At 45.0% G+C, this 23,729-nt stretch overlaps 4 protein-coding genes across 5 annotated transcripts; 3 read left to right on the top strand and 1 right to left on the bottom strand.

Annotated features, from left to right (window-relative positions):
- The first annotated feature begins 198 nt into the window (after positions 1-198).
- Positions 199-2,037, top strand: TrAFT101_010464 (uncharacterized protein). Its single transcript, XM_024904500.2, has 2 exons — positions 199-499; positions 585-2,037. Exons 1-2 carry the CDS (start codon positions 331-333, stop codon positions 1,751-1,753), a joined length of 1,338 nt encoding a protein of 445 aa, XP_024756260.2. The 5' UTR covers positions 199-330; the 3' UTR covers positions 1,754-2,037.
- A 1,412-nt stretch (positions 2,038-3,449) lies between these two features.
- Positions 3,450-4,827, bottom strand: TrAFT101_010463 (uncharacterized protein). Its single transcript, XM_066128974.1, has 4 exons — positions 4,674-4,827; positions 4,480-4,532; positions 4,274-4,357; positions 3,450-4,082 (listed from the first exon to the last, which is right to left on the bottom strand). The coding sequence occupies exons 1-4, from the start codon at positions 4,711-4,713 to the stop codon at positions 3,798-3,800; spliced, it is 462 nt and encodes a 153-aa protein (XP_065985100.1). The 5' UTR covers positions 4,714-4,827; the 3' UTR covers positions 3,450-3,797.
- An 11,416-nt stretch (positions 4,828-16,243) lies between these two features.
- TrAFT101_010462 (uncharacterized protein) lies at positions 16,244-19,064 on the top strand. Its single transcript, XM_066128973.1, has 3 exons — positions 16,244-16,824; positions 16,958-18,219; positions 18,279-19,064. The coding sequence occupies exons 1-3, from the start codon at positions 16,455-16,457 to the stop codon at positions 18,438-18,440; spliced, it is 1,794 nt and encodes a 597-aa protein (XP_065985099.1). The 5' UTR covers positions 16,244-16,454; the 3' UTR covers positions 18,441-19,064.
- Positions 19,065-21,217: 2,153 nt separating this feature from the next.
- TrAFT101_010461 (putative secondary metabolism biosynthetic enzyme) lies at positions 21,218-23,587 on the top strand. Of its 2 annotated transcripts, XM_024908923.2 has the most exons (4): positions 21,218-21,969; positions 22,038-22,391; positions 22,540-23,138; positions 23,199-23,587. In XM_024908923.2, exons 2-4 carry the CDS (start codon positions 22,121-22,123, stop codon positions 23,304-23,306), a joined length of 978 nt encoding a protein of 325 aa, XP_024756256.1. In that variant the 5' UTR covers positions 21,218-21,969; positions 22,038-22,120; the 3' UTR covers positions 23,307-23,587. The 2 variants fall into 2 exon arrangements, with proteins under 2 accessions (XP_024756256.1, XP_065985098.1); XM_066128972.1 differs by having other exon boundaries at positions 21,570-21,969; positions 22,038-23,138.
- Positions 23,588-23,729: the final 142 nt, after the last annotated feature.

The raw sequence follows: 23,729 nt of genomic DNA, 5'->3' as shown, positions 1-23,729 counted from the left end.
GGACTTGGACATACCTGGGCGTCACCACGTGGGCGAGACACAACTTCTAAGGGGCCGGCCTCAAACCACGCGACGTCATTCTTCTCTAGTTTGTATGTGCCTCGCACAGTCCCAAAAGCTATTGCGTTTCAGTGCCGCTTAGTCACCTAGGTATGTAAGATGATCGAGTGATAAAAGGTGGCTCTTGATTTCAACCGCATTCACCGTCTAAGACTGAGGGCTTATTCTTTGTTCTAATAGCGACTATTGATCTTGAATTGTTATACTATTGATAAAGAATTGGGAAAAGCAACTTGAGGGGGAAAAGGCCAAAACATATCTAGACATGAGATGACCTTGGCTAGCTGCAGCCCCAACGCCAAATTTGTTAATACGACTCATTTCGACTTTGCACCTACAGTATCCAGTATGTCTACAGCGGAGCCTTTCTATCATAAGCCTCTGCCCCTCTCCGCTGTTAGGTATAATCTACGGGCTATTTCTGCTTTCGGAATTTTTGGTGAGTGTTTCGCTGACGGGGCACCGACTCGTGCAAGCGTCACATCAAGCGCTGTGTCCATAAGCTAATATCCACTACTTGATAGGCTTTGCAAATACCGTTCTGCCTCATATCATTTTCTCTGGTCTTTATCTCATTATCCCATTTCCTCGGCCTATTGTATTGGTTATAGAACTTCTTCCGGCTCTCGCCATCGAGCTCCTCTTCCCGCATGCCTTGCATTATGTACCGCACTGGGCTTGTCCAGTTTTTGTTGCAAGTTGTTGGATCTTGGCTACAATTACCACCAATGCCTCGCCTCCGAATGTTGTAGCACCTATCCGCATCCTAATTGCGATACTTGCATCAGCAAGCACCGCAGCTGGAAAAGTTTTCTTCTCGAGCCAGTTATCTCTTTATGGCAAGACGGCTTTGGCGGGATGGGGAACAGGAATCGCAGCTGGGAGTGCACTACGCGACATACTTCCAACACTATTAACGCTTTATACAAATATGGTGTTGCGAGACTGCATAAAATATACCTACTGCTTGCTTTTGGCTACAGTAGCGGCGTACTTTCTGATATTGCCTTCACCTCTAATACAATACGAATTAGAGAACTTGGCAGCTGAAGGTGAATTAACGCCTGAGATTGAAGAGCAGAAGCTCTCACTTCTCTCTGAAGAAATACCTTCCTCAGATATGAGCTTTGGGGTACGCTTCAATCGGAATATGCATCTCCTGGGCAGCAAGCTCTTTCGACTCTGTATAAACCCTCTTCTCCTTGTTACCGCAGTACAGGTCCTTGTGTCTCCTGGCACAACTCGCGCTAGCGCTATACTACCGATATTTCCACGATATTCAGCATTTTCAGCTGCACATGACTTTGCGTTCCAGTATGGGAATCTATTAGCTCGCTCAACAGCTCTTCTATTTCGCACCAGGAGATTAAGACTCATCTTTGCCTTATTGGTATTTTGCACTACCGCTGCAATTCTCAATACAGCATTCCTTTTGACTTCAAATGTATATTTCTTGTTTGGTGTTCTATTTACCATCGGTTGGCTGGGCGGAATGATGTATATGGGCATATTTGGAGCAGCTATGGATTATCTGGGTCGGAATCCGGAGGCTGATGCCGAATTCGCTCTCGGGAGCATTGGAATCGGAGAGACAGCGGGAATTTTGATAGGATCTCTCGCTGGTGTCACCTTTGATACACAGCTTTGTGGGCTGGCGAAACGAAGTGGCCGATGGTGTTCCACCCTTCCGTAAATTTTATTTTGTATTATATCATCAAACTTTTGTACTTTGCTTATCTGATTTGGGTATATCATGTCGAGCTGGGCTCATATGAAAACCCAAAATAAAATCATGCTACTCGTCGATTCAGCACCCCCTACAGCTTTCGGATTTGTCACTGAAGCTACTCAATTGTATGGTAAGCATCTCTTAAGGGTCGGCACTATTGTAAGTACTAACTTCTAAGAGGATTTTCTTACGTTATAAAAAAACAAGAATATATAGATGAAGCCATCTTCAACTTCAAATACTTAGACATCACTGGCGAGAGCGGTCTATGATTAGATGATATCATCGCTTTGATGCAAAGATCTTGAACTGTCATTTCATAACTTTCGAAAAAGAATAGTAATAATTACATTTAATCCTATGAAAAAAAGCAAATTAAAATATGTAGGACTCGGAAAATAGAACAAGTTGTTGTCTTATAAGCTTTTGGCTCCGATGAAGCCAATATCCGGAAGACGCGCAGACCGAGAACATGCCTGGGACTAGGCTAATCTACTACTATAAATAACGATAGGCAAGTTTTCATTCTAACCAACTGTTTTATATGCAAGTACTGGCTTTATATGTACCGTATTTTGTGGGACATTTGCGTGCCATTATAGCGAAGACTGGGCATTGCAGTTTCCCATCTTTGGTCGCTGAATGATTAGGCCCCACTACGCGCACTACCATTGGCCTACCTGTCAAGCTGATTTCCTAATTCAGTAATCTCTCATTTGGGCAACCAATATCCAATATCGCAGGCTTTGTTGTACTTTTGCCTATACTATTAGCGATAGTCAGCATTCAAGCCCAATGGTAGTATAAGTACGACTGAACGCCATATTTACCTGGTTTCTCTATAAATAGTCCCTCTCTATAAAAAGGGACCAGTAAGCTCTAACTCCTCCAGTCTTAGTACTCGCCAAGCCTCATCCCAGCTCGGCCATGAGAACCAGTCTCGAATCACGCCGTCTTCAGCCAGCCCAATCCACTATTCTGATGGATGCTCAGCTTTCCTACATTTAACCCAGAGCCAGCAGATGCACCCATTACTAGCAGCTCGTTTGACTTTTCTGAGAAGGTCTTGCCCAAGCCTCGCTCATTCGCTGGTATAAGATATTTCCTCAAGCTCGCGTCATACTATATCCAACTACGTGCTAGGAGTCATACCCAAGAGAGACCACTAGGCCTATGTCGCCTGATAATTGTGCCCCAACATGATTCTACTCCATCCGCACTAAAATAACTTTTCAATGCTGGCATACCGACGTTGAGAAGAGACATATCGCAGCAAATATTCTCTCATCTTTCACCAACTATTCTCATATTTACTAATCTCAGAACTGCAGCTAGATATGAGTACCTTTCTTCGGTAAAGGCAATAAAGTACGTGGCATATATTGAACAGAGGGTGAAAGTTTCAGTGGGGCATACCTTTTCCGTATGCTGGAGGTATGCCAAGTGCTGGGTTGAGAGCAGACCTTGCTCCTGACAAACTACCGTTTGATCAGATTTATATCCTAGCGGAAAAATATGAGTCAAAGGATTTGATCCCTCCCTCATGATAGTACAGTCATAATAGGGTACAGGTATATTGGCAACACGCTTCACAACTTCGCATAGAGTGTCTGTTGAAGGATTAATGAGGAATCTGCAGTTCAAAATGTAAGGTATTCCATGCAAATATACTGAATATCCATTTTAATATGACAGTTTCCTATGGTCGATATGTAGAATTAGAAAGTTCGAAAAGTCTATATATTTGCCTCGCCGAAATACTTGGCTGTTGAACAGCCAAACAAATGTTGAAATCAGTGTTGGGGAAAAGAGAGCTAAAAAGACAAAGTCTACCCAAAGTAAAATAGCAAAAGTAATAAACCAGAGCAACACATTACGAGCCAACACTGTCGTTCTTACTTCTGGACACCTCACACATATGCCACGTGCACAGTTATCGAGCAAGACTTTGCGCCGCAGGGGGCAAAGCATCTTGCCATGCAGTTGAGCTTAGCCTTGCATGTACAAATCACTCCCCAGCTTCCGAGCCATGCTCATAGTCATCTTCATACACATCTGAATCTTCCACCGGCGGTGTCCCCGCGCCAGACCTCTCGCGCATTGCGCTCAGCTCCGCGCGGATGTCCAAAAGGATTTCGTTTTGTCTCCGTATCAGTCCAGCTAGAGCATCCGTGCTCACGACAGAGGCGGGGGCTGAGGCAGTGGTAGAGGCAGATGACTGCGGAGCTCTTCGTTTGGCTTCTCGGCGAGCAAGTAAATTGTATCTGGCTGCCAAGTCTTCATATTCAGGAACCTGGAAGTGAGCAACGCGAGGATTGTTAGCCATCAAAAAAAAGTAAAAGAGTAGAAAATCAAACGCTATTGTTATAAAAGATTCCGTAGATGCCGGCTCAACAAGCAACTGACTTTCCAATGAGCACACCCATGCTGGTTATGGAAAGGGAAACGTCGTTGAGCAACCGATTCTGTAAGTGAAACACTGACCTCCTCGCCCCGGGACACTTTGAGGGATGCAGCAGCAACAGCGCGCGCTGCAGGCTTGATTTTGCCATCTCTGTCTACAAGCAGCTATGTACAAGATGTGTTCAGCAGGAGTTTTGTAAGCAATCGTATGTTGCTGACGGGGGGCAATCTGATGGTGAGAATACCAAATGCAGACAATGGTAACAATGATGAGAGGGACCACATACGTCCTCGCACCTGTGGTGGCCAGCGACGCAGTGAGAACATTTTGCACTATTCTCTACAATGCGCCAGCCCGATAATGGTTTATGTCAGCTATATTATCTCTTTACCGCAAGGTGCATGTGGAAGATACGTAGCAAAACACCGCCAGGGTAAACGGGACGTCTCGGTAGAGCATGGGGAAGAGAAAAGAACGGACCACCTTGTCCGCGGCATACGTGGCCGGGATTCTTTATCATACGTCCAGCGCATGGCCGACAAGGGGTAGCCCATATCGGACCTTTCTTCTTCAAGAGTTTTCAAATTAGTGATTATATGCCCAAACAGACAAAATCGTTTCTCAACGAAAACAAATAGTCAGAAACAGAACAAAAAATAAAAAGAATCTCACAGCAGGGGGTTCAGGCGATGGGTTGGAAGTTTTCCGGCGCGGCATCTATTGGAGCATAATCAGCTACCAGTTGCCCGGACGCTACCCTAAATGCTAAAACACTCCTTGTCAGACAGAGGATAGCTACGCAACTCACAACTAGCGGCGATCAGTGGCGAGGGTTTTCGCCGTTAGTAATAACTGGGTGTCGCACTTCTTGTGCATGCACGCCCTCGGGGCTCGCTTTGTTCGGGCTTGTAATCAAATTGGTGTAGTCGAAGCAGCAACTAGTTAACTGAGAAGATCAATGACAGTAGATATGTACCCCTGCCAGTAGATGCTGATGATGAGACGAGACGTGGTAACGTGCGCCTACAGACAGCAATTTTACTTCCCCAGTTCTTTGCCGGCTACCGAAGCCTGTAAATGAACTTTTAAAGATATATGTGCTTCAATGGCTTTTTAAGATGGCACACAAACGAGGATATCTCCAAAACGTAGGGGAGACCAGGGATTATGTAGATGTTGGATGAACGCGGATGAAACGTGAGCCGTTAATTTGAGATAAGCAGTTAGATCAAGAGTTGGAGATTATCTGGCATCTTATATTCGGTATTGGTATTTATTGTGTCTCTGGAGAAGAAAAAGGCATCAGTTCGTCGAAAAGCGCTTATACGCGAGCCTGCGACTCTATATCGCGTGGCGAATTTCCAATGTCAACGATACAGCCACTGCTGATACCAATATGGGCGCTGTCAGTATCTTTTCGGCTTAGAACCAACCAGCGATGCCGTCTTAGTCGTTTCGGGTGCGCAGCGGATGACGAGAAAGAGGGGCTAGAAGACAGTAAGTGTGAATACCCGTAGCACCCCAGATGCATCTCGTTACAGGGGAGGTATATAAGATGTCTCCTTCAAAACTCCAATAGGCCGTCTGAGCAGGACACCACTTTCTAAAAAGGATGTTGTAAGAGTCAGTATGGGGCACTCCAGTCTAATGAAATCAGCCAACCAGAATCTGGGCATGAACGAACCGCAGTTGGTAGAGCGTAAAATCGAGTCTTAGCTGGACACTGGGCTTGGTGCAGCTTTATTTGCTATCGAATCGCAGGAAAAAAGTGAGTGATTGAAGATTAAGTATAGCTTGAAATGGAAGTATGCTTAACAAAGAAGTGGTAGGGCGATCTAAATAAGGTAAGGGGGGAAGTAAACCGCTATTAACGGACAAGGCTGGCTTGGTATCGGCGTTAGCCAGGTGAGCATCCTTACCGTGGCCAGATTTCATGGCGAAAGCTCCAATAAAAGCTTGGCTTAGTAGTGACTATCGACTTAGATGAGACCATTGCAAGGCCAGTGATAAGAGGAGGGACACACGGGCCGACATCGCAAAGCGAGAATAGAGCTAGAATGCCAGCTACACCAGACATATATTACGTATTAGTACATACGTATAGCTCCCTTAAAGCTTCGCCTGATTAAACAAAAGGTAACCGGCTTCTTTTGTCTCAATGTTTTATTCTTTCCTAACCTGCTTTCCCAAGACTGATTTTATGCGAAATTTATTCATTAGTATGCCATTCCTTCAAATGCATGGTTGGGTTTGAAGAAGCAAATTTGTATTTATCGAATGAATTAACTATATAAGAATCGAGAAACGATAGAGGATTCATTCTAATGTAGTTGCTTTTTCGGCTTGAATGACAGTAACCTATTTCTCGCTATGCCTCCCTTTGGAAGGCGTCTTATATGACGTAGTGCTAGGCAGCCAAGAAGCTTCTAATATATTTTTCAGCTTGACTAACCACAAGTTAACAGCGTTTATGGCTTCCTCTCTTCTCGTTTGGCAGTTGTTCTGTAGTGAAAGTGTTAATTGGCTCCGACTAGATGCTGGGCAGGGAGTTGGTTTCCTAGATGGCGACGTGCAGATTACAGCATCACGGCACCTATAGACAATCCTGCAATATTACTGAAGATACGATTTCAGCTTGGAACCTATTCCAAAAGCCAAGAGCTGTCGTCAGAATCGGTCTAGCCATATCTTCCCTGTCTTGTATGACTATCGGAGATTTTTTGCGGTAAGAAAAATACAGGATTACGCCACCCGCTTAAGCCCCCACTTGCTGTAGTAAGACAAAAAAGTAGTTTTTGGATTTTTGTTGGTAGATCAATATCACAGAGTAATAAAGCTGACTAGTTGGATCGTGAGATAACCTGGCAGTATTATTTTGCGATTTTAGTAATGGATTTGTTTGGATTTAGTCGAAAAACATCGGTAGCACATCATTTTATCTTGCAGTTGTTAACGCAGCTCTGATCAATACTCTCTTCGAATTACAGTAAGGGCAAGTTTTGGGTTGTAGGCATCGTAGAGTGTTCATAGGCTCAATGTATTAATTGGAGGTAGCCTTGTCAAAGGATCCAAATAGGAAAGAAAAGAGTTTGCTACTGCAGTTAGTAATTTTCAAAGGCAATTGAAAATGGCTAGCCAGCCCCATATCGACCATTTCTGGTAAGATCTGCTCCTGATTGTTATATACCTCCGAAGCAGGCAGCTTCACTGCTCGCCCGGATGACGGAGTACAAACCCTAGTTGCTGCACTGATGCTATTCGGAAATGAGAAACACGTGATAGAAATCCAGTAGAGAGATGCAAGGAGGTTGGCGGCCAAGGTGCTCCTTGCAGAATTAGGCACCAAGTGAGTCCCACGCGTAAATCACGCGAAGTATCTTTAACTTCTCAGCGCAGGCACCACTCGAGGGAGAAATATCACTGCTGATTTGAAGTCCAGCATTACTGTATTACCAGTAAGCCTTGGTCACTCGGCTTACCCGCTTCCTCAAGAGCGGGTGATTGTATACAGGTAATAGTTGCCCGACCCCTTGAACTTTCAGCCAATTTTGTTGCCGCTTGAGAAAATAAGGAAAAGGTACAGGCAGCGATAGACTGTAGGCCTTCTCTGGCAATGCAATGGCCCATTCTTTAGGGGTTGAGCGAGTACCGAAACGGCAGGTTACCTACCTGACAGCGGCTATAGATTATTTTTCACTCGTGGCTATGATATGTGTAGTAGCGTCAGGTAGTATTCGCTGATCTGAGTCAAGGTGAGTAGAGTTGCGGTGAGGATCATCCATTCAATCTTCAAATTCTGACAAAAGAGAGTTCCATATATAGTATAGTACAGACTACACTCTGAATCACAGCATGTATGAAGTGGTGTGCAGGATCTAGGAAAGGAGATGGTTCTACAAGTTAGACCTATAGCCCAGTGCAACGAGGTGCACTCTTGCTACCTCTAAATACTAGGATTATGCTTGATATGTGACGACAGCTAGGATTGGGTGAGCAGAAGTGCCCACAGGGACATCACAGAGTTGGCACCCCTCTGATAGCGGGGTGGGTAGGACACACTTGGGGACTGCTGGTGTTGGTGACGGTGAATACTTGATTTATACTAACACAGAAGCTGAGTTACCGCTCTGTACGAAGTAGGTGAGCTGTACTTGGCTCAAAGTAGGCATCACAAATGCTGGCTTTTGCTTGGCAGCTATCTTTTGCCTCAGGCGGGGAAGCCGTGTCTTTTCGCCACATAACTTCCATGGGAAACAAGGAAAGAATGGAACGAAGAGAAGAAATGATTCTGAAATTTGGGCTCCTTTTGGCTCATGCACGAGTTTAGTTCTACTAAACGGCCGCCATTGGTTGAGGATACGGGCCAGCTTTAGACATCGGCGATCATAAAAGTTGATTAAAAGAAAATAATAATAAATAGCCCGAGACTTGATTACGTCATTTTTGATATGTGATATAGCTAGAATCTGGTGGGTCAGGATTTTTATGAACTCCAGATCGGCTTGAATCTGTAATGCTCTGCTGGTTGATCTTTTTGGCCCTTTTACGGGATCGAGTACTGCGTTGGACTCGAGAGAGTCACGGCTATAATGTAGGAAACCTTTTTACCGTGTGGAATACAGGGTATAAGTAAGTACCTAGTATGGTTCTCCATATACCGCGTGCCAACATAATCAAGGGCTTTGTATTTTCCTTCACCGTTTCCATGTGGTCTGTTGTGGCTGGAAATGGTGATTGACAACGCTGTTCGTCTTGATTTTTGTGCAATTTCGCTTGCTCAGTTTAAATTTTAGATCGAGACTGACTTTGGTATTGGGTGCCATGTGTCTCTGTTGCCTTGGTGTTTGAAGAGTGTATACCTCCTTTTGTTTCTCTCCATACGCAAAACGTGTTTATTAGAAAGATTATCAGATCAACGTCGCAGATTGCTCGCAGGTGGAATAGCTCAATGACTTGAGTCATCTCGGTGCTACTAATGCATGCAGCGAGCAAGATCAACAGCGGATATCCTTGTACAGCTATGTGAGCACAGCAATTCTCTGCTTGCGTAGCACAACAAACTTAGGATATGCCACACTGAGCAGCTTGGGTGTTCAAGTTTTTCGAGGATCGGGTGAGTGCTGTGATGCGCCACCTCGTATGGGTTACAGGCGGCAAATTAGCGTTGTGCTACCGGGACCAACCATTAAAGCCCGTTGAGGACCGCGGTTAGCTGCAAGCGACCATTGACACATGAGGTACATGCAAGTTGATATATGTCCACATAAGAGATATCTCCTTAAGAATTCTTTTTGTGAGAATTTAATATCTCTTTCGTGAGCAATAGCTATAATTGATTTACGTATGGAGTCATGCATCCATTTATTTAGCTGCGTAAGTCATGAGCAGTGCTCAGTTTATGAACATCCTTAGTGCCACAACAAGAAGCATACAAGGCTTCACCCACGAATAGCCTCCCATCCTGTGGGAGAAGCAGTTGTCTACGCTGCAGGAACGTGAGATCCCTGTCCCCATTCTCAGCGAATGAAAAAGTTCTCATGTCGCGAATCAGCTAAAACACGACTCCTCCCTCGTGTACAGGTTGGGTATCTCGCAAGCAGAAAGAGGGAGCAGAAGCCTCGATACACGGGTATAATTTTCTATCGTTGCTGTTCCCTATTTCAATATACGTTTGATAGGATCGGCCCAATGGAAAGCTGCTTATGCATATAGGTAAAAATACAAGATCTGCTCATAGCATTATCACAATTAACCATTGCCACTCGCTCAGCCAGTTGGAAAAGGCGTCTCTACATACTGGATTTTTCATCTCAGCTCTTCTTAATTCTCTCTACTGGTCTATTTATATTTTTAATAGGTATTGTATGAATGTATTCTATTTGTGAGCCTCTACGCGCATTGGATACGCGCATCCTTTTTCCCCCACATATCACATCTTACTATTGTGGTATTCGAGGAATGTTGGGGTCTCCTAAGCAGATATGCGTTGAATAATCTTTCAATATCTGTTTCAAAACTTCAAAAACGACTTGTTTGTTAATTCTATTCTTCCAGTTTAGCTGGAAAGAGCCCCCAAAATATGAAGAGAGGATGAAATTCTGGTCTTGGCCTATCCGAGTATGAACTGTACAGATACAGCACTCCATCATCAATAATGAATTATCACACTTAAAGATTAAAATAGGATGTAGAAAAATTTAGACTTTGTTATATCAACCCCTCCCTCCCTACAAGTGGCCCTTTCATCCCATCAAGCTCCGTCTCTGCAGCTAGAACATGCATATGGCGCCTACGATGATGATAATGGCCTGTACAAGTCTCTAATAGTCCTATATATTGGAGTTTTGCACATACAAGTGATATTTACTAGCAAATTCACTATTTCTGGTGTTACTAGCTGAGATGTACGTGACTGAGCTATGTACCACCTAGTGGTGGTGGTGGTGGCAGCAATAATATTAATAGCAGCAGCTTGTCTTTGATCGAGCGCCTATCTCGTCTCCCTTGCAGAATTACCAGTGTGTCGGGAAAAGAAGAGGCAGTTAAAATTCTAAGCTGTTCCAACAACCCTTAACATACAGTGGCTGCTAGTAGGATGCATCTCCCTCTCACTACTCATTGTCTCATATCAAGAAGAAGGAGAGGAGAGAACGCAACTGCCAAGCGCCCCCCCCCCCCCTCTTCCGCCCCTTTTTTGAAGCTTCAGGTAGAGTGATGCCTCCACAATGCAAGCCAGACTATTTTTATAAATTGCCACATTTTACACAGCAGCCCGACTTCTTACGATAAGTGTAACCTCGGAATGCTCCCCGCGGAGCTACAAATAGCTGTAAATAGCCCGCTCTGAATGTCACGGTGTAGCTCAGGATTTCCACTTGCTTTATACATGTACGTTCTTAATGTATGCATGTTTCTCCAAAATCACCTAGCATCAGCTCGGACATCTCATTCACTCGGGGCCTTGTTTCTTTGAGCGAACTGCAAGAATCTCTAGGGATGGCATCATCCTCGATCAAAGCGTTCTTCATATTTTTGTATTCTAGGATTGCTAGGTTTTTTCTCCGGGGTAATACTAGGAGCGGGACTGTTGTTGTACGGCGATGGCATCACGACATAGGCCAAGTCTTGCCCCCCCCCCGCCCCGTCCCGTTTTGAAGGTGGCAAATTGCCATCTGAGTCAAGAAGTATAGGCAGAAAACTTCGAAGGACCTAATCCTTTCAAGCTGCAATAGCAGGCTTGGATGACGGAAGGTCCAACTGTAAAGGATTTAGCTGCTCGTTGAATTTCCTGGCATGGAGGCTCAATTGAACCTGAAGACAATCATCAAACAACTTATGTACTCCATTATATCTAATCAGAAAACTCTCAGCAGAAATTTACTCGAAATTATAGATTTTATGTAAGGGATGTCATTTATTCACCGTGATGGTGAAGACAATAACAAGCCGGTGCCCAGTTTATATGGCAAGACTTACCCTAGCGGGCTTTCTCTTCTCTCTAAATACCAAGAATAAAAATCATGCATTATACCCGGGTTAGATTTTTGTAGTTGCTTCGATGTACACGCTATACAGCGTGAATATCGGCCACTGGGTTACCCAATTCCATAATGTGGTAAATTAAAACCCTTGTAAAATAGAGACATGAGCAAATCAAGAGCTACTATGTACTTAGCTGATTGCATCTAATCTAGAGGCCCGGTTGTTCATCTGATGTTTTTATGTACTAATTAACAGGCTTTGTCGGCGGACTTTAGGGACGGATGGCGTGAGGAGCAAGGAAAAATGAGGCGCTTAGGATTCTTTTCGTCAGCGATCCACACATTCCCGCCCGTTGTTGTTGTCTCTGTCTCTCGCTGAAAGCCGCGGCGTATAACTTAGCTAGACTGAGCGATGAGTCTTCCCCCGCTACTGGGTGGCTGTTTTCGTGCTTGCTCAGCTGTACAGGGATGAGAAAACGACGGTATAAGCACATAGTTCAATGGTGTCGCTAGCGTGCTAGTTTTCGACTGGGTAATAATCATCTAACGTTGTGATTGTACCAAATCTGTGTGACAGAGATGTTTTGGTAGGAAAGTGAATCTAAGGGCTGACAAGCTAACTTTCTCTGTGGTTTACTATGTGGATTAGGAAAGAATGTGTTACAAATGAGACATTTGGATACTACTATATGCTACTACCTATGTAGTAGTAAAAAAAAATCTTGATAATAACCTGCAGCCCTAGGTAAGAATCGCATTTCTCACTCACCAGTCTATAAGGTGGTCACGTAAGTGTGAGTTCGTGCATGTAGTTTGAGGAAGCGCCGATGGTACCCCAAATACGGCTGCGATTTCTCTTGTCCATCCAATACAAGGGTACTAGGAACCGTCCCGCGGCCTCAGGGGTGTCGTCTAAGATTGTCTTTGCATGAGTCGATGGCTAGCTGAGGCTGGCTGAGCTGCATTTGCTGTCACAGCCGATCACCTTAAAGTGCTTAGCTGCTTGCTTGTGGATTCGGTGTTACTGTTACAGCGGCGCCAAGATAAATAGAGAAGCGGCTGGTGCCGTAGCGGCTTATTAGCGGGAATAAAAAGTATCCCTTTCCATTGGGCGACATCATAGTGCGCGCTCATCTCTCTTGCCTCGCAGCATCCATGGGTTACGGATGTGGGTTCGAACGCTAGCGTCCCAAATACAGGCCCATATTCAGTCTATAAAGGCGGTAATAGGAGTATTGTGCGAAGTGATACTGCTGCTATGTGGTAGTAGCAAGCACTGGGAAAAGAGCAATGGATAAAGTAGCATTAGGGGAGCACGAGCAGCCTTCTGGCTCGTCAGTGGCTCCTTCACAAGCAGACTTTTTGCCTTTATTTCCACCACGTTGCATCCTCGGGCCACTCGCTTCACGAGGGGATTATTTGAGTACATAAAAGCTGAATGAAGCAATATATTTACTACTATCGTCATTCTTGATGAAAGAAAGACATTTAGACCAAGTCCGCACAGGAGCAAGCAAAGTGGAGAGCCAGGTCATCCTGGTCTAGCAACCGGCGCGAGAGTGGATGGCTTGGCCGCATCTAAGCGATCTCGATTGCTAAGGAGAGATCCACCGAGTCTGGTGGGCCTCGTCTGGCATGCCTTGGTGATTCTATCCAGATCATCCTTATTGGGCTACGAGCAGCGCACCCGATGCTCATAAAGTGCGGGTGCGCATCGGAGCCTGGCAATGCATATTCTCGGTGAGGCTGGGGGTGGTAACACTTCACTTGGTGGCTTAATTCTCTTTCAACTCTCCCAAGCAGTTGTTTTGCTTGCCGTAGGACTTCCTTTCTTCCCCCACCCTCTTCTTCCTTCTTCCTACTTTTCTCCCTTTCTTCTTTCTCTTCTTCCCCCTTTCTTTTCTTTTTTTTTAGGCAATGAGACTGAATACATAAGCCTTTTCTGTCTAGCATGTCAGCCATAACCGGAATCTAAACATCGACATCACCTTGGCTGGTCATATGCACAATAGAGAGTTGGCGGTAATCCATTGATGTTTGTTCCAAGACCGCTTTTCTTGGGTGTCTTACTTTTCTTAGACACTTTTCATACTCCTCACCTAGCTTGATGCAGCCACAAAATCCAACTGGGGAACCTAACGCACCAGTAGGACGGACACTGATGCCTCCCGCGCTCCATGCCAGATACTAGTCCCAGCTCTCGGAACTTCTCATGTCGTAACCCTATCCCTAGTATTAATCAGGAATCGCCTGCTTCAGATGAGGAGCTGTGCTGGAACTTTTTACTCGTACTTGTGGTACCACCGTAAAGTCACTAAGCACCATCTACTGGATCAAGGCAAGGATATGCCTGTAAATGGTGGGAGGGAGACTGAAGACGTATAGAGGAAAATGGACATGAGTGTTCCAGGGACTGAGATGTGAACGCTTTCCCTTTCACTGCTTCCCTCTGTTCCGGTTTTTCTCGGTAATGATTTACTTCGTCTGTTTCAAGGTGGCATGCTTGCTCCGGAAGCCATCAACCTGGTGAAAACTGACCGAAAGCCGTCATGGCCGATCTGGCCCATGGCGGGTAGTACAAAAGTTCCCACATCGTTCACGCCTTGCATTCTCCGTCGTGGCTTCGGAGACGGAATATATTGGGTAAAAAGCCGACCCCTAGCCGTCTCTAGATGCCCATCCTTCGTCTCCTGTCATGTAACCCGAGAGGCCCGGACATCAGTGCGCTGACAGCGGCACTACCTGAGGTTGCACATTATCTGAACAAAAGCAGCCTAAGCTGGGGGTCGGGGTCGGGGGTCGAGTGCCGAATTGGCAGATTAAGTGGTAATACAGCTGGCGCTTGTGTGATTTGCGCGATGGGCATCCATTTCTGGAATGGCATAGCGAAAAAGAAATGAAGGCTGCGGTTGTGATCTCATATTAGCTACGCCACAGGCTTGGGGATGTACGATGAGCTCTGGATATGAATCGCCATCTCACACATAGAGTCCGCTAGTGCTGCGGCGACATGCAGTTGGCAAAATATCATGCCGGGCAAATACCAGCTCGCTGCTTGGATACCGACAACAGCGTTTCTAAGTGGCTGCGACGTCACCCCATTACTATAAGACATCAAGGGATAATAGGAGGATAGCATGGTTGAGTCGGAAGAATCTCCGGGATGGGCAAATTAAAAACCTCGGAAGCGAGTCGATATGAGACCATGTAAGTGGAAATTGAGTGGCTAGCTGGACCAGAACACGCTTATTCTTTCGGTGTGAGTTGATCCAATGACCCGGCAAACGGGATGGCCTACAAAACAGGTTGGATGATGTCCAATAAATAGCTGGACACACAAAAATGGATGTATATATTTCCAAAAGATAGAGAAAGAGGTTGCAGAGGAGAGGAGAGTGGGAATGAAAGTTCGGTTGAGAACAAATTCCTATTCTGTGTTGATTTATTTTGCTTTGCTCTATATTGTTGGCGTCCTAGTATTGTCGTACCTAAAGATAGCAGGGGCTATATGCGATCCGTAAATGACGCGTCTTCCTGAATAGTGCATCCTAATCAAAGCATGTTATTTAACAATTAAATGACAATCAATATCTATTATCGACGTTAATCTACATTGCTCTCAGATGTTTCCGACATTCTATTCTTCCTGATATATTCTGGCCTTGTAGTGCTGCTTGATGCAGGGCGGCATATCTGGTATACCTACTTGTAAGTTGCTGGCGCCGATGCACAGGACTGGATGCAAGTGGGTTTACAGCACCGACAGTTACATACAAACCAGTGCCCTGCTCAACCTGGTAGGCCGCTTTGTTCGCTATATCCACATGCCCTGCCGGCCTAATTCTGTGCTTGCGCTCATGCCTGTCTGCCGCTCTATGGCCAACAACGATGGCTGCCCAACGTCGTCTTTGGAGCAAGAAGCGAGAAAAGATGCTCTCTTGTTCCGCTGCATGAATAGTATACCCTTAGTTTGGAGCTAAAGCAGGTGCTAAGGTAGGTACTACCAACCTATGACAAGGAATACCTGATTGCATATACACTGCGTACAGCAAGAATGACACCCATTCGCCCCATTCGTGATGGTTGGGAAACAAGGCTCCCACTGGACCAGGATATGTTGTGCCTGTTTGGCCATTTGAGAAGAAGAGGGTGTGGATACATGCTTCTAGTAGATCTACTACTAGTATCGGGGGTAGTACTAGCAGACTTACAGGTAATTCTCTCCGTGTGGATACATCAATGAACACGCCGTTTTTGAGTGCATGTATGTAGGGAGGAGGGAGGAGAGATCATTTCGTTACATGCACACCCCTGAATTTCCCCTGGCCACAAGTAACTATGTACGTAGGTCCACGGGCTGAGAATCATGGGGTGCGTATCTATACCTGGTGCTTGCGTTGCCGCTGTTGGCTTAGGCAAAGAGCAGCACCAGAACCTTGTCCTTGTACTGCGTACAGGGAGTTTGGATACATGTGCCCGCGTGGTGCTGATAGGCTAGAAAGCTTGAGACGTTTGGCGGAGGCGCTATGGAAGCTTCGACCTGTTTGGTGGGATGAACTGCTGCTAATACTATAGCCCCCGTTTACGTGGTATAAGATGCATCACAGCTCTAAATCACAGCTTGAAGAACTCATACTTATATCAGCCGCGGCCGCTATTGACTTGTAATCTAATTTTATTGGCATCAATCTTCTAGGCTTTCTCGGAATATTCCATCTTATCTGGTCTCAACCTACGACTTGCTTAATATTACTCGCCAAATAGCTCCACGGCAGATAATATGTCCTTCTCAACGCTCGTTTGGGAGTATCCCTCATCTTCCTCATCCTCCCCTCTAGTCGCTTCAGCTTCAGTTTCAGCTCCCTCTACCTCAGTAACATCTCCTTCAACTTCACCGCATGACTCAGGCTACCAATTACAACCGGACGTTATGCCTTTAGAAGTCACGCCAAAATACTCTACACCTCCAGATACAGTTGATCCTGCAGATATCACGACCACTCCCATTCACACTCCATCAGCCAAGAAGAAAAAGCAGGTAGTATTGCCAAACTACCCGGTATACATGCGGGAGGAAGACGACTGGACGAAAGTAGAAGACCCCAAGGAGAAGAAAAAGATACAGAACCGTGTTGCTCAAAGAACATACCGTATGTTTGCCCCGCCCTCAATGCTTCTCGCTCTTGCTCTTAGAGCCACTTCCTGCTATTTATCGAGGTCGAGAGAAGAGATTAGCTTGGACATAAAATATGTTTGCTGACTATCAATGGCTTAAAATCACAGGTCACCGTATGAAGGCACGTCTTGGTGAGCTGCAAGCCCGTCTAGAAGGCCGGGAGCAGGATAAAGCCCAACAGCCACTCCCAAAAAGCAGTGATTCATCTACTTCCGCAGCAGCGGTTCGCGGCTTTACAGCCATCAATCAAATGCCAGGCATCGAGTCTCCTCTGTCTCCTATGTCTCAGAACAAAAGCTCTCCTAGCCAAGTGCTTTCTTCGATGCAGCCGGCCGTGTACGAAGAGCCCACTGCTGATGGGACAGAGCCCATATTCCCACCAATACCTCGAAATGACCTAAACAGTCCACCGCAAGCACAGACTCACCTAGAGGCTGGGGGCCTACTATCTCCACCAAACCAACCTATGGTTGATCAAAGCTCCAGGCTGCCTCACGAATTCGTACTCGACTGCTTGCGTTTTCAGACTCACTTGTTGAACCGCCTGAATAGCCTTCAGCAGCAACTCAACTTCGTCCCTTCGTATCCTTCCGGTAGTGGCGTACCATCGCAAGGTGAGTTTCAGCCTGAAGCCTCTAGCCCTCTGTTGGTGAAAAGGGCCACGAGGGCTGACTTGGATATAGCCTTGGAAAGCATCATCCAGGCTGAGCAAGTTCCCTGCGTCAGCGCCTTCTCGCCCACCCATGCAGAGGCTATGGAATATTCTTTGAATACCAACGTGGAAGTATGGAAAACAGGTACCATGTCGAAAATTGAGTCGCCGTCGCCACCATCTCATAATGACAACAACCATAACAACAACAATAATATGCTTCCCTTCTCAGCACCCACCACTCCTAATGCAGTGCTAGACTGCCATGAAATTACTGGCTCCGGCTCCAGTATTATATCTCCAATGCCTCAACTAGCTCAGGAAACCATCTCTCTAGACGAGCGAATGGAGGGCATCATGGAGAAAGTTCGAGCAGCTGGCTTTGATAGCTTTGATGCCCTTGTATCTGCGTATTACTGTGGCAACTTTGGAGAGGCCTCCTTTCTAGCTAATGAGCAGCGACTGAGCCGTAATAGGCGCTTGCCTAAAGTCATTGACGATGTATTTCAAGCAACCAAGCATTGGAGCGCGTGGGAGCGCCGTGGTTTCCAAGAGGAAATACTCAAAACAGCCGAGTCTATGCTGAAATCTGAGGCTGCCAGTGCCCACAATCCTCTAATGGCCAAGATTACCCCTCTTCTCGACTTACACGAGATCACTAACCAGGTTTCTACCGCTGAAGCCCTTGTTGATTTGAAGCGATCTATTCAAGACCAGGTGAGTAATTGTGGAATGGCTGTGTCATACTTTATGAATACAATCTAACGCTCATCAAGTTACCCAACTCATGGGCGCTAGGGATGGCCTTATCATTTGACAGCCGCAATTCATGGCAGAGAGACCGCTCGAATACGGCACTCGCAACAACTCTCCTCACGAACTTCTCAGGACGAATACCCAACGACCAATTGTTGCAGATTATTGGCGCATGCCTCTGAGATAATAATACGCACCGTTGGCTTTATTATCTTAAAGGCTCATTTTACTCATCGTGGCTGGGTTATTGCGCTGTTCTTGCACGAATTCTATGCGTCTGCTCTATACGCAACGATCTCAGCTTACGGCTGCAACCAGCCCCTGGATCTACTTTAGAGATCACTCCCAGGCACAAAGTATTCGATGATAACATTTCATTGAATCTTTTTATTCATGTCTGAAGAAAGGTTCCCCCCCTTTTTTATGTCATCATTCGTATGACGGTGCGCATGTATACAGAGGCAAGATGTCATGGAGATATCGCATTTACGACAAAGGTTAATGGTCGTGCGATATTAACATAGGTTTTGATTTGTTCCCTATCTTATTCAGTTCATACATTGAAATATTTATTGCTGTGACTGAAAATAAAAAACTGGCATCCCAGATGGGTTGTTGGTGACCTTGGCGCATGGCGCTCAGTTGGGCAGTTGCGGCGCCATTGGGTTTTTGATTATTAGCATCGAGCGGTAACGAGAAAAAGTGAAATTAAACATTTTAGCAAATAATTAATTTATATATACATATTCAATTCAAGTAGCCTTGATCAGAAATCTAAAAATATGAGTACCATTTCGTGGTTCGGCTCCATCACTGCTTATTTCCTCAAGAAGTACCTACTGCAAGACTATATTGAGCGTACTAAGGTCTATATGTCCTCAATGATGAGTGAAATAGCCCACTGACGGGCAATTTACCTAAGCTCCCTTATTTACAAATGATTGTCATTGGAATCTTGGCCTTAATAGTCTAAAATTCTATACATAGACCTTATGAGTGTTTGATCCTCATTTCGACTGATCCGTTTGTGCCAATCGATGAACCTCTTGCTTCTTAAAACAGCTTACATATAGTATAGGTTAGTATATTATGGGGATATATAAAGAAAGTAGTGCAATATTCGCGATTCGATATATAGGCCTTGACCCTTATGGCAACTACCTCTGGCTTATCTATTTAATAATTCCACGTTATGAGAGACAAATAAAGTGCCACCCGGAACATCCTGAACAATACTTGGTAGTCGATGAGATTAATGCAGAGCAGTATAAACGGTACGGTATCGTAATAAAGCCGACATACTTGAGCATTCTTAACGTAGTTTATCATGAGAAATGCCGAGGCTATATGTAAAATCACTTCAATTAGATCGAGTTTCCAGTAATAGCCTTATAATACTGTACTGCACAATGTTATCTTTCGTTTAATAAGTAGAGTAACCGACGAGTTTCACAGGCCATAATGTTTTACCTTTATATGGTATATAATATAGCTTTTACTGTGTTGACTATTAACATTTTGTAAATATATCGACATACTTAGTGCATAAGAAACTATAACTATCCACATATACTTGAGAACGTTTCAGAGTAATGTAAAAAAAGTCCGCATAATAAAGAAATATACAAGCTCGAACATAACTGAGATGCCGTTCCCCGAATATGGGATATTTATATAAACATCGTTGACCTAGAGCTTAATACTAAGCTCTTAAATAAGTCGATATTTATATGGAAGAAGAATAAATTCTTAAGAGAAGAGCTCATGCTTTCTATCGACATTACTTCCCGGTCAACATTTTGGGAAAATTACCATCCAAGGTATATCAACTTCCAAGACCATAGATATATATGATAAATAAAGAAAGAACCATGAATGCTGTTACCATAATAGTCCAATTCTAAGCTTAATAGATCTTAATATAGGAGAGCTAACACTAACGTCAGTATAAATTACACACTGGTATTAGAGAACAGAGATATGAAAGGGTGCATTATGCGACATCCGATACCGTGGGCAAGCGTCCAAGCGATATGATTGCGTATAGGTAACCTAGGTTCAGAATTACTTGTAACAACCTGTAAGTATTTTCGCTGCTGACTACCGGTAATTAATTCGTTTTGTCTACTTTTTAAGCGATTAATTTAAACTCATAGATGTTCGATATATTGCAGACAGCGAGGTATCTGGGGATATAAAGGCACTATATATTCAGATAGAATTAGAATTAGACCATACTGACATGTAGGTATTTGACATTATAATTTCGTTGGTTCTCTTTCCTCCTTTGCATTACCAGTTTAACCTGAAGCTCAAACTCAATCCTTTGCTCCCTTCGACACTTGCTCGCAGACCTAAAGAGGTAGGTATCATATTACTCAGATGGGAGCAATCTGAGTAATCTCCAGTAAATACAGTTTAGGGCGAAAAATGAAAAGTGATGAGGTGGCTTGCCATTGCCCCTTGTCTCTGCCCCTGCTCTCCTTAGCCCTAGCTAATGCAGCGATCGCGGCGGGAAAAAAGATCTGGTCAATACTCTATTCTCTATTCCTTGTTACTACTCCTGCATAGTGCCACGGAGCACAGCATATTCACTCGTGCTATGGCATATTTCATATCGGTATGATAGTAATTATGACTTGCTCCATATTTTTGTCCTGCTTCCGATTGTATACTTTAACTTTTCTCGGAAGCCTTTCAAAATTAAATGCGATGCAACCTCGTATATGCACTAGAAGCGTGGCGACGGCATTTGCGTGTGCTCGTGCCTTTTCTCCCTGCATATACACTAAGAACGTGGCAAAAGCGTAGGTAATTTCGCTCATTGCTAGGTACGTGTAGGTAGCGGACGTGGAACAAGCGAGAGGGCGCAAATGCAAGGTATTACTCGTACGAGGCACCCACTTCTTAGGTAGGGAGAGAAAGCCTCAAATTTGAAGTTCCTGTTGGTAACACAGAGCCGCCCCGATCCAAAGGCGTGCCTTAACACCGTTCTGAGACAAGACCACAGCAAGGGAGAGTCGTTAGCCTGCTCACAGCCCATATTATCACAGCAGGATAACGGTAACAATTGTCAAAATATGGATCCTAGGGCGAAGTGCTTACCTGTCAAGCTGTCAACCCGCCAGAATTGCCGATCACGATTGGGGCCGGTTAGCCTACGGGTGGCTGGCGATGGCGGAAACTTGAAGTATTAGCTACTGCTGGGCAACTTGATATGTTGGCGATGGGATACTATTCAACTGGCATGAGAAAAGCAGCTACGTTTTCTTAATATTATTATTCTGCCTCATTTTGATACCAATGCGGGGATACTTGTTCACTTCTTACTCTCAGAATTGCGCTCGTAGCAGCAGTGACAACTAAATCGCGATTAGACCCAAAATAGAGCGTCTCCCCTGTGGATGCCCCAATCTCGATTCCAGCCCATTTATAGCGGAGCTCCCATCTAACTGATCACCACAACCGCTTCGTCAGGGCATCAAACTGCTACTAGTATTGGTGGTATATTATGAGCGGTTGGTGTGTTAACATCGCGGATCCGCAGCGCACCCGCAATAATATCCCTGTGTTTGATCATGGACTCTGGAATTTTGAGAGCACGGGCTTACATAACTTCCATTGCTATACTAAGACGACTGTTCCTTCGTAGAAAAAGAACATTGAATCTACCGGGATGGAATAGCTTTCGTCCGGCTAGCAATGTGGAACGTAAGACAGACGCACTTTGGGCTGCGGTTGCGGAGAGCCTGATAGAGTGCTGACATACGTCTTTTTAGAGCGTACGCATTGTTTGCGCCATTGTTTAATTTTCTCAATTCTGTTATTATTAAATATTCATACACAGTAGCATCTATTCAAAATGTACGAAGGCGGACCCAATCCCATCAAAGTCCAAATCTCGCCGGCTTATAAGCGGGCAAATCCGTCACCACCGTTAGTTTTAATCCACGATGGAGGTGGCACAACATTTGGTTATTTTATGCTGGGGAATCTTTATCGCGATGTATGGGCAATTCATAATCCTCATTTCTTCGATGGAGGTGCCTTTGAAGGCGGCTTAGATGAGATGGCGCGGCTGTACATCGGATATATGAATGATGCGGGCATCAAGGGCGATATCTTGCTGGGCGGTAGGTGCAGAATGAGCAGCGCGTGCTATTCCATACCTGTGCTCGTTATCCTGTAGGATTTCTGCTAGGTGACTGGCTCTGATGCGCGTTGCAACCCGCAACTCTAGTTTCTGTCAGACTAACGTCTCTATGTCGTCCTGTGTCACAGGCTGGTCTCTTGGTGGATATCTGTCCCTGACTGTTGCGCGCTTCTTGGCTGAGGACCCTGAAGCTAAGATCAGGATTTTGGGTATCGTGATGATGGACACGCCATATCACACTCCATACAACCAAGAAGAGGGGCCCACCGACGATCCTGTCATTGAAAATATCCCAGAAGCTGTGCAGAAATGTTTCGACCGCTGCGATGAGATGCTTGAGAACTGGGAGGTGCCTAAATGGGACGGTCCTGCGTGCGATGGCAAATTTATCTTCTTTGGTGTTGATGGAAGACGCTATTCTGTTCCACCTGGGAAAGTGCTGTATAAGCCCTTCAATGGAATATGGTCACCGATTGAAGTGCCACAGTATAAGCCGCTGGAGGAATCGCAGCCTGAAAAAGCATTACTAATTACGCCGCCTACAGTCTTGCTTCGGTGCACTGAGCCTATGCCTCTCCCTGAAGGCAGGACTCAGCCGTTCATAATAGACAAGTATCGCAACGATCGTACCCTAGGCTGGGCAGGTAATACACCAGAGTTTATCAAAGCAGTACTTGATGTAGACTCAAACCACTATGAAATGTTTGATAAGACAAACGACACGCGGGTAAGGATATTGACTCTTTGAAGAACAAAGCGGTTTGCGTATGGCTAATGCCGTATATAGATCAAAGATGTTACAACGCGGCTTAACCTGGCTCTAGAGATTTTAGACAGTATTGGCGGCTCTACAAAGCCGGCTTCCGGAGGCAAACCCTCGTTGGACTATTTTTAAACAGATACTCAACGTGTAGTGGCCGCATCGTGAATCATAAAATCTGAGTCCAGTTTAATGATAGACCTATAGAGGCGTGAGCAGGGAAAAGTAGCGGAGATCATTGGTTATTTAAGATAAAGTTCTTTCAAGAAAGTCATTCCATACTGAATAGATTGAATAGAATATTAAATATGGCATATAATTTGCTTTGCCAACTTAGGTTGTATCATTGCCTACTAGGGAACGGCCACTACTAATGGCTTTTGATAGGTGATGGCTGAGTTGAAATACGGTCCGGCCCCGAATCTTATATGTAATAGCATTCATCACTGTAACTTATCAGCTTGATTAGAAAGCGGGATTTTGTGCGCTTCGAAACTGCAAGATTTGCCGAGCTATTGGGTAAAGGTTCCGGCTATAGCTTCGATCGAGAGACGGCAT

The sequence above is a fragment of the Trichoderma asperellum genome, chromosome 6 (assembly GCF_020647865.1).
Source record: "Trichoderma asperellum chromosome 6, complete sequence".
Taxonomy (NCBI): Eukaryota; Fungi; Ascomycota; class Sordariomycetes; order Hypocreales; family Hypocreaceae; genus Trichoderma; species Trichoderma asperellum.
This window is presented reverse-complemented; position numbering and strand designations above follow the sequence as displayed.

Excerpts from the sequence above, each read along its gene's own strand:
- TrAFT101_010464 (XM_024904500.2), top strand. The coding sequence starts at position 331 with ATGACCTTGGCTAGCTGCAGCCCCAACGCCAAATTTGTTAATACGACT. Across the intron at positions 500-584 it reads TTCTGCTTTCGGAATTTTTG|GCTTTGCAAATACCGTTCTG; the intron begins GTGAGTGTTTCG and ends ACTACTTGATAG.
- TrAFT101_010463 (XM_066128974.1), bottom strand. The coding sequence starts at position 4,713 with ATGATAAAGAATCCCGGCCACGTATGCCGCGGACAAGGTG. Across the intron at positions 4,533-4,673 it reads CGTATGCCGCGGACAAGGTG|AGAATAGTGCAAAATGTTCT; the intron begins GTCCGTTCTTTT and ends GGCGCATTGTAG. Across the intron at positions 4,083-4,273 it reads AAGTGTCCCGGGGCGAGGAG|GTTCCTGAATATGAAGACTT; the intron begins GTCAGTGTTTCA and ends GCTCACTTCCAG.
- TrAFT101_010462 (XM_066128973.1), top strand. The coding sequence starts at position 16,455 with ATGTCCTTCTCAACGCTCGTTTGGGAGTATCCCTCATCTTCCTCATCC. Across the intron at positions 16,825-16,957 it reads TGTTGCTCAAAGAACATACC|GTCACCGTATGAAGGCACGT; the intron begins GTATGTTTGCCC and ends TTAAAATCACAG. Across the intron at positions 18,220-18,278 it reads AGCGATCTATTCAAGACCAG|TTACCCAACTCATGGGCGCT; the intron begins GTGAGTAATTGT and ends ACGCTCATCAAG.
- TrAFT101_010461 (XM_024908923.2), top strand. The coding sequence starts at position 22,121 with ATGTACGAAGGCGGACCCAATCCCATCAAAGTCCAAATCTCGCCGGCT. Across the intron at positions 22,392-22,539 it reads GGGCGATATCTTGCTGGGCG|GCTGGTCTCTTGGTGGATAT; the intron begins GTAGGTGCAGAA and ends CCTGTGTCACAG. Across the intron at positions 23,139-23,198 it reads ATAAGACAAACGACACGCGG|ATCAAAGATGTTACAACGCG; the intron begins GTAAGGATATTG and ends TGCCGTATATAG.